The sequence below is a fragment of the Globicephala melas genome, chromosome 12, assembly GCF_963455315.2.
Source record: "Globicephala melas chromosome 12, mGloMel1.2, whole genome shotgun sequence".
NCBI classification, from domain to species: Eukaryota; Metazoa; Chordata; class Mammalia; order Artiodactyla; family Delphinidae; genus Globicephala; species Globicephala melas.
Window position 1 is genome coordinate 88,051,232 of NC_083325.1, and position 16,653 is coordinate 88,067,884.

Consider the following 16,653-nt stretch of genomic DNA (forward strand, 5'->3'; position numbering starts at 1 on the left):
TGAAAAGTGAGATGTTTCTTTGGTTATGTTATATGTTAACAAGTCATCACTTTACCTTTCTGGAAGGTTCTTCCTGTGGACACGCTTGGGGGTTGCTGCATGGAACCACTTCTCAGATGCGTTTGCATGTGTCTTGGTAAAGATGCGTGTGTCACGGGGACCAAGGCACCATAAGGAAACAGTGATTATCTGCTTTGTTTTTCCCAAGTGTGTCAACACAGTAAGTCAGTATGATTAGCTGCTTTAACTCGAGGTGGCAGGCAGTGTTCCTTCATCTCTTTGCCTAATGGTGATATTGAAGCTAAGGAGCTTTAAAACAATGAGCTCTCAGGCCTGGTCGTGACCTATGGTTCTGGAGTCAGCCCTTGGCTGGAGGCTCAGCCCTGCCTTTCACAGCCACTGCATTTGGGGCAGGCCACTCAGCCTCCCAAGTCTGTCCCCTCGTCTGTGAGTTGAGGAAGGGAAGGGGACTCCCCTCGTGGGCTGTGGTGCAGCGGACGGAGAGGAGAGCGCCGGCACCCTGCCCCGGGAGCTGCCCATCGTGCTGCTGGAACCCTAGCCCCGGGACCCAGGGCTCTCTGGGCAGACAGCGCCCTTTCTCCCCACACGTCCTCCCGGGAAGTTCTGCTGGAAGGAAGGCCTGCAGTAAGACTTCAGCTTTCCGGCGGGGCTGGGATGGTGTGGGTCAGACAAGGGCTGTGCCCAGACACTTCTGTCTCATTGAGGTCCTTCTCCACATCCGGACCGAGCGCCGATGGGGCCGCGTCTGCTGGGGCCCAGATTAATAGCTCGGAGTGATTGCTCAAAGGGAAGGGCTCTGGCTTGCCTCTGGTAATTTTGTTCATGTGTATTATAAGCCTTTACAATTTTTACTTTATAATAAATGCGACAAATCTTTACTTAAGATTTCTCATCACTTGGAGTTGAAACAAGTCCATTTTGAGCCTTATTCAGAGAATTTTAGTTCCAGGAGCACCTAGAGTTTTCTATTATTATCAGGTGCTTTCAAAAATTAGGCGGGTCTATGGCCGGGACCTTAAGAACCTTCTCCCTCTTGCCAGGTACCTCCAGAAGTCATGGAGAGGTTTTGTTGCTCGGTGTGTGTGCATGTGCATGTGCGTGCGTGTGTGTGTGTGTGCGCGCGCGTGTGTGTGCGCGCGTGTGTGTGTGTGTTTTCAAAGCATACTTCTGATGAAACGTCCTCTGTAACTAAAAGCGAATTGCTGATGTGCGCATGGTGGTAGCTCCTGACCTTCAGACTGGTAACGGCTGGAGTGATGCCACCGTAATGCCCTGTTGGAACCATCTTTTAAAGTCATCGTGATGCTTAGTCTGCTTATAGGTCTTTGAAGAGAGAAGTAATAGGTAGATGGTCTCAAAGATTTTCCCTTTTTCCTTTTTTGATATACATTTCCCAAGGAGAAGTTTTGACTTGCGTGTCAGCCTTAAGATGTTCTAAGTTACTAGTGGAAAACGTACACCTACTTAAACTGCCCAAGGATTACTTTGCTGAAATTCTTAATTCTCATTTTATGAAAGAAAAAGCTATTTTTATGACGATTCCAGTTCCTCAGGCCTGGTACCTGAGGCCAGCTAAACTCTGACGTTTTAGACTTTTATGGAGCACGTGGCCTTGTGGCTGTGGGATGTCCCCCTCCCCTGGGGTGGGGCTGTCTTCTCCCAAGTCAGACGTCTTTATTGCTGGGCAGAGCTTGGGAAGAGGTGTGCAAGCTGGGCCTTCTCAGCTGTCACCTGCCCATCTACTGGGACAGGGCCGTGGGTGACCCTCTACCAGGACAGGGCCGTGGGTGACCCTCTACCAGGACAGGGCCGTGGGTGACCCTCTACCAGGACAGGGCCGTGGGTGACCCTCTACCAGGACAGGGCCGTGGGTGACCTTCTACCAGGACAGGGCCGTGGGTGACCTTCTACCAGGACAGGGCCGTGTGTGGCCCTGTACCAGGACAGGGCCGTGGGTGACCCTGTACCAGGACAGGGCCGTGGGTGACCCTGTACCAGGACAGGGCCGTGGGTGACCCTGTACCAGGACAGGGCCGTGGGTGGCCCTTTTCTTCCCTCTCTCACTGTTGTGCATTTTTCCTTGGTGTTCATTGTCAGTTGTCTGAACTCTACATAAGTGTCCCCATGAAAACAGGCTACCAAGAGAAGTTCAGTCAACTTGCTGCAAAGATGTGTCTTCAAAATTAGAATTGCCATTATCTTAACCAAACAGGAGCCACAGATTTCAGTACCAGATTTCTTGGTGTCTCTTCCAGCTATGGTGTTTCTTGTTTACTAGATATTGTGCGTTTTTCTTTGTTATTATTAGAAAAGATACAGTAAGCTCTTCAATACAGGAGTGATGTACTGTGAGAGCTTTGTGTGTGTTTTTAAACTATAAATGAGAAAGAAATTGTAGTTTTGAAATACATTATTGTGTGATAAAAGTAATAATAGCTCATTGACAGTCTTGAAGATGGTATTAGGGAGGGGCGCCCAGTCAATCAGTATTGTATTCTGTGTGAAAGAGAAATTGTGAGGGTCTCTATCGATGTCTTCAATACTCACGTGTTGGAGGACGTGAAATGAAATTCTCCTCTTTATAAGCACTTAAGAATTTCATCAGGGAAGACAGAAATTCACGCTTGTGATCAAACTGAAAAATTTTTCATCTCTTCATGGTTTCATCACAGAGACGATGTGATTTTTGTCTTTTGTTATTCAAATATGTATCAGTTAAGAAGGTTTTGGCTGCAGGTAACAGGACACTGTGGCTCACATAGGCTGAAACAGAAGGCTGTTATCTGACATCTCAGGCCTCGTGGGTACTTGAGGGCTGTGACCTCCCCACCTCCCGCCCCACACTGCTCTCAGCTCTGCCCTCCCAGGTGGTGGCAGCGAGAGACGTGGTGTTCCTCTCCAAAATCACACTGTCCACCTGTGCCTCTTCAGACCCAGTGCCCCCTTGTGTCTCTGTGGCCAGAATTGGTCAGCTCTCCATGCCTCGGGCTCTGGGAGAACCTGTCAGCAGTGTCTCAGCTCCAGCTGCCATGGCGAAACACCACAGCTGGGGGCTTACACGACAGAAATGTTGATTTCTCACAATTCTGGGGGCCAGAGGTCTGAGATCATGATGCAGGTGAGGGCTCTGTTCCTGATTTGCAGACGGCCGCTTTCCCACTGTGTGTTCACATGGCAGCAAGAGAGAGACAGAGATATAGAAACAAAGACAGAGATATATAGGGAGAGAGACAGAGAAATAGACAGGGAGAGACAGAGACATACATATATAGAGAGACAGAGCTCAGGAAACTCTGGTGTCAATCTGTACTGGGCACTAATCCCATCATGGGGACCCACCCTCCTGACCTCATTAAACCCTAGTCACTTCCCAGATCACCCCCCCCAACACCAGGTGACTTTGCGAAAGGATACAGACATTCAGGCCACAGCAGAGTGGTAGCCTGGTACTGCACCATGTCATTGCAGAGCTGTTGACAACACTGCTGGTGACAAAGGGCCGGGCAGAGGCTTTGCTGAGGGCCATGTGTAAGAGCTCTTGGCCTCAAGGTGGGACTCTCACACATCATGTAATGCTTGACCCCCTCCTTCTTCAGTGTCGCGTGGGAGCCCGCGGGAGACGGGAAGAGAGTCATCTCGTTGGCTGACAACCACATCCTGCTGTGGGATTTGCAGGAAAGCTCCAGCCAGGCTGTGGTAAGTAACAGGAATTATACAGTTTTGGTTTTTTGTATTTTTTTAATTTGACCTTTCAGCCAAATTCAGAATACACTTCTTGATCATATATGTTTAGAATTTTGACATTGTTTGTGAAATAATTAATGAACAGACTGAATCATCAGTCAAAGAATTGAGTGATTGTCTCTTTCAGGCAAAAGCTGTTTGGGATTCAGGCCTCAGGGCCATGTACAAATAGGACACAGAACCCTGGACGTTGACAAAACTCCCCCTTTTGGCCATAATTTGTCCAAAAGAGTTAGCAGGATATCCGAAATTATAGTCTTCTGTTTCAAGTATAAGTCTTTTTAATGAATGGATTTTCAATGTGTATTTGGTTAAAATCACCTTTCAGGTAGGAGCAGTCATGTAGGCAAATTTCCTGGTTGTGAAAATAATGGTTGACTGTGACCCAGTGACCTTTCAGCCTGCCCTCCTTTCATTCACGTGTGTGCACGGTCCTGAGGGTGTAGCCGTCAGGCACGTCAGCCATCTGTCCACGGGGGCGCTGGAGCCCTTGCCTGCACACAGGCTGTCTCTCCATCCCATTCCCACCCGTCCTGTCACCCTCAGATCCTGCCACCGAGGCCGAGAGTAGCTGTCTCTGCAAGTTCCCAACCAGAAGGTTACGTCTCTCTCAACAGGCCTGTTCGTTCCCAGACCTGTTTAATATTTAGCAGCAACCTTCTTGGGAACCAGTTTGGCTTTCAAATATTCATCACTTTGAATGCTTTGTCCTTCATAGAGTAAATGCTCTGCCAATTGGTATATCTTCATATATGATCCCTTAAAGTTTCCTCTTATAAAATGTGTTTTTTACATGCATTCATAATTTCATTGCATTTGCATGTCAAAGCGACAACTTTAGAGAGAAAACCAAGACATCTGAAATGAAAGCTTCTAATGCCACCCACTCAGTTGGGCCTGGGGCCCAACTGCCACGGGTTCATGAACGGCGTCTCTTGGACAGGTTTCTTCAGTGAGCTTGCATCTCACCTTATCCACTTGTTCCCGGGATGCGTGGTCAGCACTTTCCCCTCGTGGTGCCCACAGTGTTCATAAAGCCTGTCTTCACCCTCTGGGTGAAGAGATGCGTGAGTGATGATTTATCACTGTCGATACATGACCCAGAAGGCAGACCCTTCACAGTATGGGGTGTCCTGTGTGAGTCTTAAAGCTGCATTGTCAGAAGGGTGTCTCCCAGGCTTCAATGTGAACTTAAGAGTATAATACTTCAGGAAAGAAATCACTATTTTTATTAAAATTAAAAAAAAAAAAAGACACATCTCTGTATCATGGAGTAGAACACAAATTTCACCCAGACTTTCAAGCTCGAGCAGGGAACTCGAAGGAAACTGGCTGCCTCCAATTGTCCTTGGGGCCCCCACAGGTCTGGACAGACACTTGCACAGTCCCCCACCTTCCAGGGGGACTTGTGAGGCTGTCTGGGCCGGAGTCCAGGGGCCCCTCCCGTCCCCTAACTCCAGCCTACCTCTCGGTGGGGTGTTCCTCCAGACTGCACTTGAGGACAGAAAGGGACAGTGCTTTCCTATGAAAGTGCCGGGGCTCGAGGCAGGCTCGGGGCTGGGAGCCTGGGCCTGGTCCAGAGGATGCTCGGGGGCTGGCTGAGCGGCTGCCGCCCCGCCCAGCAGGAGGCACCAAGGGGAGCCGGTGGCGTTAGGATTCAGTGGCTCCCAGGGCCCCGACTTTGCGGGCCCCATCCTGTCATCAAAGCGTGAACACCTCTTCAGACCCTCAGTCATCTCAAAATGATTTTATGGTGGGGTGATTAATCTGTAACTTATTTTCTGCAGAGACCAATTTCGTTTTCTCTCCCCCTTTTTTATCTGCTGTCAGCAGTTCTGTCGATACCACTTTGCGACCCTCGGCTGGAGTATTTAATACTGAAACCTTCCTATTGATTTCGACCGTCTTCATACCTGGCTCCTCTATTTTTTTTCTTATTGTTTGAGGATATTGCCGTCTGCGGTGAATCTAATCTTATGCTCACTGCATCATTACCTTTTGCAATTAAATTGGAGGCTCTCTGCCATTTATAATCGTCAGTGGAGCCCAGGGGAGGGCTGGGGCGGAGGTTCCATGGGGTCCTGGACCCCGATGAGGGCCAAGGCAGAGCCTCCCTGTTTGGGTCTGTGCGCGTGCACCTCTGGGTTCTAGTTCCTTTCACTGGCTGTGGAAAGAAGCAGCTTCTCCTGAGGTGCAGGGACGGCAGAGCGGGAGGAAGGGGGCCCGGTGTCACCCACTCAAGGTGCAGGCCTGGGGGCATTTGCCCACAGGAGCACTTCTTTGAAGGGAGAGAACGGGCTTCAAGGACACAGTGTATTTTCAGAAATTTCTAGTCCAAGGTTTACAGCGTACCAGAGGAGGCCTGAGCACAGGCAGATGCGGGAGCAGGTGGTGACCGGAGAATCATTCCATGCAGCCATGCCCGCTGAGCCCGGAGCACAGAATGTGCTTGCTGTCTGGGGACAGAGCACTGGGTGCAGGCTGAGCCCCTTGGGACCAGGGCAGAGGCGGGTTGGGCCTGGTGGTGCGGCCCGGGCTCCCCACTCCCTCACCCGTGGCCCTACCTTCCCCGGCTTCCTGGGCTCCGAGTGTGGCCACAGAGAGGAGGGAGGCTTGCTCAGCGGGCCCCCGGTCGGACCCTGCGGCGCGGTCCTGGCAGGCTGGGTGCCCTCAGCACAGCCAAGGCCGCATGGCCCGGCCTGGGGGCTCGTCTCTGCCTCCGCCCTGATGGTCGCGGGACACGCCCATCCTCCGGACGCCCCAGGACCAGGGCCTCACTCCCGCCCCCCAGACAGCAGGGGTCTGGACAGCAGCCCTAGATGAGGGTGCGTTTCTGTCACTCAAGCCCCTGGTCCCGTTGGGGAAGCAGATCCTGGTGTCGCCTCCCTTCTTATTTGCAGGGCTAAGGTTTTTCTTTTTTCAACAGACTTTTATCTTTTAGAGCAGTTTTAGGTTCACAGCAAATTTGAGGGGAAAGTGCAGGGATTCCCCATCCCTCCCTACACAGTCCCCGGCAGACAGGGCAGTTACTACAGTGACGAGCCCACACTGACCTGTGGCCGCGCGTCTGCGGATTTGGACACGTGTGCTGACACGTATCCACCATTACAGATTCATACTTGGTGTCTTCACTGCCCTAAAAATCCTCTGCTCCACTAGCCCTCCCTCCCTCTAAGCCTGTGGCAACCACTGATCTTTTTACTGCGCCTGCAGTTCTGCCTCTTGCGAGTGTCCTAGAGCTGGGCTCGTACAGGGTGTAGCTTTTACAGGCCAGCTTCTTTCTCTAGTCACTGCAGGTAAGGTTCCTCCGTGGCTTTTCATGGCCTGACAGTTCGTGTGCTTTTAGCGCCGAGAGATATTCCATTGTCTGCAATCTTCTTCATTTTGATAAAGTTCAGTGCATGAGTTTTACAGATTGTGCCTCGGGTGTCAGGTCTGAGGACTCTGTGAACAGCCTTGGACCTTGAAGTTTTTCTCCTGTGTTTTCCTTACGGGTTTACAGTTTGCATTTTACATTTCAGCCACGGTCCATCATGAATCGGTGTTGGTAGACAATGCCTGTACCCTCTCTGGGGGCTCAGGTGAGGACAGAGTCTCGGGGCCTTCGCTGTCCTGGGTGGGGTGTCTGTCTGGAGCAGAGCAGTTGTCGAGAAGTTTCCTGTCTCTCGGGGCTGCCCTTCCTGGCCCCTGGGCTGCAGGGAGCAGCGTTCCTGGAGCTTTGGGGGTCTGTCCCCAGGGGTGTTTCTGGGTTGGGGCCCATGTGGGAGAGAAAACACAGACCCTCGACACTGTGTGTTCCTCGTGCCCCAGGGCCCTCCCTGGTCAGCCTGTTCCCCACCTGTGTTTGTTCTGTGTATAACATCCCGGGGTTTTGCTGCACTTGGTGGGAGCTGTAAAGAAAAGTCTATCTGCCCCACCCTCCCAGCCGCAGGCGTCCCTGAAGGGAATTTGAAGGTCACAGCCCTCCTCTGGGCCCCTCACTTCCCTCCCTGCAATACCTGTGATGCCTGAGGGCATGACAGCTCTTGCCTCTAATGAGAGGAAAGTCCTGCCGCCCCAGGTGCCTCAGGGGCATCGCTGGCTGGGGGCAGATGAGGGGCTGTGGGGGCTCCCTGGACCTGCTGTGCAGGCGTAGCCAGGACTCACTGAGGGGGCAACAGCCTGCCCTTGCTCACTCATTTTAAAGTAGCTCCTTTAAAGAGAGGCACAGACCTCGGATCCTGTAATCTGACCCCTCGCTTCACAGGTGAGAAGAGTGAGGCCCAGGAAGCAAGGGACTTTCTGAAGGTGGCCTGGGTGACAGATGTGGGTCTGCAGTTCAGGCCCGCTCTGCCCCGTCGTCCCACAGAGACATGTACTGAGGGCCTCTCGTGCACGTGCGCCCAGCCGACCCTCCTGCAGAGCTTGCGCTTGGAAGCTGCGTGTCTTGGATGGGCAGCCGCATTTTGTCCTGTGAACGTGGATTAGATTTTGGGAAACAGTCAAAAGTTATTTGGAGCAAAATCTAGTAAATAAGATAGTTAAGCAAGCTTTATAATGTAAAGCTAGTTAGTGGAAACCATGTTCAAACTCTCTGAAAACTGGTTTTCTTTCTTTCTTTTTTTTTTCATTTTTATTGGAGTAGAGTTGATTTACAATGCTGTGTTAGTTACAGGTGTACAGCAAAGTGAATCAGCTATACATATATCTACTCTTTTAAAAATATTTTTAGATTCTCCTCCCATATAGGCCATTACAGAGTATTAAGTAGAGTTCCCTGTGCTACACAGTAGGTACTTATTAGTTATCTTTTTTTTTTTATTGGGGTATAGTTGCTTTACAATGTTGTGTTACTTTCTGCTGTACAGCGAAGTGAATCAGCTATGTGTATACATATGTCCCCTCCCTCTTGAATCTCCCTCCCCTCCCATCCCGCCCATGTAGGTCATCACAGAGCACCGAGCTGAGCTCCCTGTGCTATACAGCAGGTTCCCACTAGCTATCTGTTTTACACATGGTAGTATATATATGTCAATCCTAATCTTCCAATTTGTACCACCCTCCCCTTCCCCACTCGGTGTCCACATGTCTGTTTTCTACGTCTGTGTCTCTATTCCTGCCCTGTAGATAGGTTCATCTGTACCATTTTTCTAGATTCCACATACATGCATTAATAGATGATATTAGTTTTTCTCTTTCTGACTTACTTCACTCTGTATGACAGCTTCTAGGTCCATCCACATCTCTACAGATGACCCAATTTCATTCCTTTTTATGGTTGAGTAATATTCCATTGTATATATGTACCACATCTTCTTTATCCATTCATCCATTGATGGACACTTAGGTTGTTTCTGCACTTAGGTTGTTTCCGTGTCTTGGCTATTGTAAATAGTGCTGCAATGAACATTGGGGTACATGTGTCTTTTTGAATTATGGTTTTCTCAGGGTATATGCCCAGTAGTGGGATTGCTGGGTCGTATGGTAGTTCTATTCTTAGTTTCCTTTTTTTTTTCTTAGTTTTTTACGGAGCCTCCATACTGTTCTCCATAGTGGCTGTATCAATTTACATTCCCACTGACAGTGCAAGAGGGTTCACTTTCTCCACACCCTCTCCAGTATTTACTGTTTGTATATTTTTTGATGATGGCCATTCTGACTGGTGTGAGGTGATACCTCATTGTAGTTCTGATTTGCATTTCTCTAATGATTAGTGATGTTGAGCATCTCTTGATGTGCCTCTTGGCTATCTGTACGTCTTCTTTGGAGAAATGTCTATTTAGGTTTTCTGCCCATTTTTGGATTGGGTTGTTTGTTTTTTTGAGATTGAGCTGCATGAGCTGTTTGTATATTTTGGAGATTAATCCCTTGTCAGTTGCTTCATCTGCAAATATTTTCTACCATTCTGAGGGTTGTCTTTTTGTCTCGTTTATGGTTTTCTTTGCTGTGCAAAAGCTCTTAAGTTTCATTAGGTCCCGTTTGTTTATTTTTGTTTTTATTTTCATTATTCTAGGAGATGGGTCAAAAAAGATCTTGCTGTGATTTATGTCATAGAGTGTTCTTCCTATGTTTTTCTCTAGGAGTTTTATAATGTCTGGCCTTACATTTAGGTCTTTAATCCATTTTGAGTTTACTTTTGTGTATGGTGTTAGGGAGTATTCTAATTTCATTCTTTTACATGTAGCTGTCCAGTTTTCCCAGCACCACTTATTGAAGAGACTGTCTTTTCTTCATTGTATATTCTTGCCTCCTTTGTCATAGATTAGGTGACCATAGGTGCGTGGGTTTATCTCTGGGTTTTCTATCCTGTATCATTGATCTATATTTCTGTTTTTGTGCCAGTACCATACTGTCTTGATTACTGTAGCTTTGTAGTATAGTCTGAAGTCAGGGAGCCTGATTCCTCCAGCTCCATGTTTCTTTCTCAAGATTGCTTTGGCTCTTTGGGGTCTTTTGTGTTTCCATACAAATTTGGTATATAGTAGCATGTATTTGTCAGTCCCAATCTCCCAATTTATCCCTCCCCTGCCTTATCCCCTGCTAATCATAAGTTTGTTTTCTACATCCGTGACTCTACTTCTGTTTTGTAAATAAGTTCATTTGTACCCCTTTTTGTTTTAGATTCCACATATAAGTGATATCATATGATATTTGTCTTTCTGTGTCTGACTTAACTTCTCAGTATAACAATCTCTAGGTCCATCCATGTTGCTGCAAATGGCATTATTTTGTTCTTTTGTATGGCTGAGTAATATTCCATTGTGTATGTATATGTACCACAACTTCTCTGTTCATGGACAGAAAACTGGTTTTCTTGTGAGACTCGTAAAAAGGTATTCCAAAATATTTTGAGCGGTGTCTGCATTGTTACCATAATAATACCTTTAGAGCCACAGCTCTCAGACAGCAGTCCTTTGAATTTATGTTTTAGGGTATTTGTTTAAAAAAAAGAAGCCATGAACTCTAAGAAAACATGGATTTAGTAACATATTTTAATATCATAGCTTAATAGCTGCATATGCCTTTTGGTTTTGTAAATATTGGAGACAATGAGTAGTTTTTAATCTTCCAGGTGGATCTTGGAAAAAATCATTAGATGCAGAATGGGCTGAACGGAGGTATTTAGCTAGGAAGTGTTTCCTGAGCTTGCAAAAGACTTCTTTCTATAAGAAAGAGTAAATGTACATTTAGAAACTAAGAGTGGGTGAGAAAAAGCAGCTGCTGAGCTGGGAGGGCTGACGTGCTTGTCACTGACATTGGGGTTGAATGCCTGCCGTGGCCACACAGCCTGGGGTGTGACAAATACGGAGATATTGTCTCTGCTTTTTTGTAGTTTGCCACCAGTTACAGGGGCTGTAGTGTGCAGATAAGCCTTTAATTCAAATGTTCAGGTTTTCCTGGAATAGGCTGGAGCAGGCGTGGGCCAGTGGCTAAGGGGACGTGGGGGACTGGGGACACGTGGACATAGGAGAAACACCAACAGTTGTGTCAAGTCCCACTCACAGCGTGACCTTGGGCGAGTTGCTTGGCCGTCCAAGCCCCAGCGTCCACATCTGTGGAGTAGGGCAGTTTAACAGTAACATTATGTGAGGACAACATCCCCCATGGTGCCTGGTGCGCTGCGAGCGGTCTATATAGGCCTGATGGAGGGATGCACGCACACGTGGACGGATCGAGCAGCTAGAATATGAGGTCTCCACAAGTGGATTACAACTGAGCGCCGGGTTACCCAGTAGGATCCTAGTGCAGAGGCAAGAGGTACAGGGCGGAGAAATCGAGGTGCCGAAAAGCAGTCTGTGTTTACTTGGTAATTAGATTACTTGCCCCGAAGTCAGCAAGTGCTAATCACAGTTCAGACAGGAAGCGGCAGTGAGCTCTGCTTGGTACGGAGCTCCTGGTGCTCTGAGCTTCATTGTTCCTCCCTCTTCTTCCCTCTCCAAAGAATGACCTACAGGGAGGTCTGTCTCTCCAGCACATCACTAGTGTATCACTGGTGTGACAGAAATACTTGTTACATTCTCGTCCATCTTGGCCAAAAACTTTAAATCTGCCCTCACAACCTTTCCCGTTTTGAGTCTGGAGCCGAGGTCAAGCCCACATTTGTGGGTGTCGGACGCATGTTTTTCTCCACAAGGAGAGGTTGGGTTTTGGTGCAGCAAAGGGGAAAAGCCCTTTTAGTTCTGTTCTTCTTACAAATAAAGTCTTGTTGTAAATGAACTAAAAATAAATTGCAAATGACCTCAAGTTCCTCACCTGTGCTGGCACCTGCTGCCTTGTGTGCATTTTCTAAACACAGGAGGACTCTGCTTTCCCGGAGGCTGCCCTCAAAACCTTCCCGTGTCAGCTCTGTGGAGCGGGAACGCTGCTTCTGGGCTGGCAGAGTCCTTGACTGGGTGTGGGAGCCGCCAGCCCTGTTGGGTGTGGGTCCGGTGTGGGCCAGGTGCAGGGGAGGGGGCCCGCCTTCCCTGACCCTGGCAGCAGGGGCGGGGGCGGCAGCACCCTTTCTTCCACGTCCTGAGGGTAGCGATGGGCCTGGGGGAGTCCTGTGGAGCCCCATTCCCACCACGACCCTGGACCCACCCTGTGCGCCAGAAGGGGCACCCCGCCCCTTCTGCCCTGTCCCTGAAGGTGGGGCACAGCTCCAGGCAGTGTCTGGGCTTTTTAGGAATGTCATCTCATGGAATCCTTAGAGCCTTGGGGGGCAGATTCTTTAATATCCCCGTCTTACAAGTGAGACACAGGAGAGAAAGCCAGGCCTCAGAGGGACAAAGTAACTCGTCAGGTTACTCACTAGGCAGCAGAGCGGGGACCCAGCTCAGGGGTCCTGCTCAAAGCTCGGGCTGCCGTTCCCACAGCTGGAGGCATCCCCGATGGCGTTGTCTCAGAGGGATCACAGGTGTGTCGGTTAGAATGCATTTGGCTGCAGGACATAAGAAGTGACTTAGATAAAGAGGAGGTTTAACCATCTGCTGTAACAAGAAACATGGAAACAAAGCCCCTCTGGGGTTGGTTAATTCAGTGTCTCAACAGCAGAGGACCCAGATACTCTGCATGTTTCTGCTCTGCCGTGTCCACGTGTCACTGCTCTCCCCCGTCATGACCGCAAGGTGACTGCAGCGGTTCCAGGCATCACATCCAGATTCCCACCACATCCACAAGGAGAAAGCAGATTTCCTTCCCACGTCTCCCTCAGTTTGAAAGGAAAGCCTTTCCTGGAAGTCCATCTGTCCCCTTTTCAGGCACGACCATGTGTCCAGGCCTAAACCCGTCTTTGGCAAGGGGAGCAAGCCCGTCAGCCCTGGCTCAGGGCCGTCTCAGTCCCCGGGGGTGCTGTGGGGTCTGACGGGAAGAGGGACTCCGGTGGTGGTGGCGTCTGCTGTGTGACAAGCTGCTGTCTCCCGGCAGCTTGGGCCGGGGCATGCGGTGGACTTGCCTGCGTGGACACTTTATGTCTCTTACGCTCGAAAGCTGCAGCCCTGCTGTGGCTTCGCCGAGGCTCTCCTTCCAGGGGGTGCGGTGGCGCTCTCTGTCCCCTCTGGTCCTGCATCACCCTCAGTGCTGATGAGCACGTGCTCGGTCCCGCGTCCTCTAGGCCTGCCCCCTCCCCAGGTCTGGTCCCCTGTTGGCTCCGTGGGGCTTGTTGGCGGGGGTGCAGCTTTGGTCTTTGGAAACTCATGCCTCCCTTGAGCCGCTCCTGAAGGCTCCAGTCACAGCATTTTGTTCATAGAAGGTGCCTCTCTTGCTCTTGTCCTGCACTAGTTACTCCTTCAGAGAGGATTTGGGGAGCCTTTAATCATTCCTTCTGGACTGGGAAGCACTGAATATTTCTCTTTAATGCTGGGAAGCAGAGTACTGTGTGCATCGCACCCTCTGGAGTTCTTGCTGAGTTCTGTCTCTGTCTCACCAGGAAAGCAGAAAAAGTGATTGATTAACCTTACGACTTGCACCATGCTGGCTGCCCTGAGTAGCACCTTAAAAATTGATGGTGAGATCTCTTCCAGGTTTTCATTAAAATCTACCTTGCAGACGTCTCAGCACCTGTGGGCATGGCGTTCTGTTGCCCTGGTGTTTCCTGCACTAGACTGTGCAGTGGAGCTGGAACTGGAGCTGGTCCTGTTCTGCACTGCGGCTGTGACACCTACCCTCTCTGTGAAGTAGGGGGCTGGGCAGGGGCCGCCTCTCAGCTACTGAGTTCGCTCGGAGTCTCCCCTGCCTCAGGTTAACACCTTATCAGTTATCTGTGCTTCCTAACAAATGACCACCCAGTTAGTGCTTCCCGCTGCCCACCATGGCCATCACGTGGTTTCTGCGGGGACAGTCAAGAGCCCGCAACCTCAAGTCTCTCGTGAGGCCGCAGGCCAGGTGTCAGTGGGGCTGGCGTCTCATCCGAGGGCTCTACCGGGAGGACCTGCTCCCGAGCTCACGGACGCGTTTGTGGCAGGATGCGGTTGGACCCAGGGCCTGGGTTTCTCGCGGGCTGTTCCTCAGTGTGGGTTTTGGAAGCAGACAGTGCGTGTTAAGTTTTGCTGATTTAACTTCTGCTTGAGCCCGGATGGAGTCAGAGTAGAGCAAGTACAGAGAGCTTTGCTGGCAGTGTCGTTTGTTAGGATCCGACCTCAGTGCTTCGCGCACTGTTACGGATCTTCCCCGCTTGGCACGCTTCATGGTGCTTCCCACAGCAGCCTGTTCAAGAATTCACTCGCTGAGTTTACCGTGCCTGTCTTCTGATGATAGGACCTTGTGTTCATGCTTCTGAAGAGTTTGATAATGAATCCACGTGTTTGATAGAAAATTAATTAGAACACTGAATGTTGATTAGTTAGAAAATATACTGAACCTTTTTTTATTTAAGTATAGCTGGTTTACAATGTAGTGATTCACGATTTTTAAAGGTTATACTCCATCTATAGTTATTATAAAATATTGGCTACATCCCCTGTGTTGTACACTACATCCTTGTAGCTTAATTTTATACATAATAGTCTGTACCCCTTAATCCCCTCCCCCTGCATTGTCGCTCCCCTTCCCTCTCCCCACTGGGAACCCCTAGTTTGTTCTCTATACCCGTGAGTCTACTTCTTTTTTGTTATAGTCCCTAGTTTGCTGTATTATTTAGATTCCACATATAAGTGATGTCATGCAGTATTTGTCTTTCTCTGTCTGCATGATACCCCCCCGAGTCCATCCATGTTGCTGCAAAAGGCAGAATTTCACTCTTCTATGGCTGAGTTGTATACTCAACCGTTTCATGTACCTGATTGTTGATCTTACTTAACTAGTCTTCAGAAAACTGAAATGGCGCCTGTACATGTTTCTTTTGGCTAGTTTTTTTCCCCTAAAGGAGAGGCCATAAAACTGTTTCTTGGTTGGTGCTGTCAATGTGGATGTTAAACGTCCAGCACAGCTGGAAAAGCCGAAGCCCAGTGTGGAAAAGCTCACCCTGTGTGTCTGATGCTCGTGTTTTAGGCCCATTTCAGGGTATGGGGCTCTGTGCCGCTGTCCCTCTTCGGGAGGCTGTGCCTGTCACTGCTGTGGGCAGGGCCGAGATGCCCTCTGCCCACACCAGCTCACTGGCCGTCCCTTGTGGCTGAGAGTCCAGGTCCTGCGTTGTGAGGCTCCTGCCACCGTCCCTTTCTCCTCCGTGGCTTTGCGGTGGCCGCACCGTGTGGTCCCCTCTGCGTCCTGCCTGGGGGCCGGGCCTCCTCCCTGTGACCTGTCCATGCTCTGTGCCCCCCACGTGCCCCTGAAGGCGATGGCACCCCTGATCCTGGGCTGACTTGCCTCTGCTGCTCACATGACGAGAGAAGGAGAAGCCGTGGCCCGTGATGCAGGGGAAAAGGGGCGGGACCACTGCCCATCATCAGAGGAGCAGACCCTCCGCTGCCCCCAGCCCCTCGGCCCTTGCTGACCCCTCCCGGCGGGCTCCCCACCCGGCTGAGCCAGTCGACATCCTCCAGGAGATTGGGGGTGAGACTGAGGGTCAGTGGGGTTCCCCGTGGGGCCCTCTTGTGGGGTGTCTGGCGCGAGCGCTCCATGGGTGGCCGTCAGGGTGCTGGCCTGGAGGGGAGGCACTGGGAAGGCCCTGGGTTTGGGTCCCCGACGTGGCCCTCTCTGCCAAGCTAGCTCAGGCCCGGTTCTGCCCAGGTGGCCTGAGCCGCGGCCTGTGCAGCAGGTGTTGCCAGGTCCCGTGGGAGCACCCAGGCCCTGCTGGCCGGCGGCCCCCTTTCTGTCCCTCAGCCGCTCTGTCCTTCCTGACGTCTCGCCCGGCCTCTGGCTCTTCTCGCCCCGCGGCGCTGTCCTCGGCCAGGCTCAGTTCTGCGCCCGCCATCGGGCATGCTCCACGGGCGGAGCGCTGCTGGGTGCGGCTCTGCGTGGCCACTGGGAGCTTCCTGGGGGTGTGTCCCCCTTCGAGGCCCCGCTTCCCCCGCTGAGCTGTCGGCTTGGCCGCTCTCCCTGCGCCTTCTCCCCACTCCAGGCACCCCGGGGCCTGTCTCGGGTGATGGCTGCTCCCTGGAGGCTCCCTGGCAGCTTGAATGTGAGCCCTGGGAGTGCCCAGAGCGCGGGCACTTCCTCCTTGAGGTGCGGGTGGGCACCCCTGTTTCATTCCGTCGCCGCCGTGCCTGGTTGGGTCCCCCCGACACTAACACAACACACATGTCTCGCCCAGACCAGACTAACCCTTTAACTTTTGTGGAGAGGAGATTAATAAGTGGTGCTCGGTCTGTAATGGCAGAACAGGTATTTTAACTGGGGTCTTATAGAACAAGAACCCCCGCTTTTCCAGGGGGCGGGCTCTCTCCTCCGCTGCCTCGTTGGGCTGTGGGCAGGGGGTGGGGCGGGGGAGGGCAGGGCTGGGGCCCAGGAGCTGGGCAGGCACCTGGGACGACACAGGAGCCGCCTGCGCGTCTC

At 51.0% G+C, this 16,653-nt stretch overlaps 1 protein-coding gene across 4 annotated transcripts in view; it reads left to right on the forward strand.

Moving 5' to 3' along the window:
- EIPR1 (EARP complex and GARP complex interacting protein 1) overlaps window positions 1–16,653 on the forward strand; it is an 88,287-nt gene that overhangs the window by 63,605 nt on the left and 8,029 nt on the right. For all 4 annotated transcript variants that reach the window (XM_030844463.2, XM_030844461.2, XM_030844459.3 and 1 more), the window contains one exon: window positions 3,618–3,717. In XM_030844463.2, the coding sequence (XP_030700323.1) occupies window positions 3,618–3,717 (100 nt within the window). The remainder of the gene's footprint in view (window positions 1–3,617; window positions 3,718–16,653) is intronic.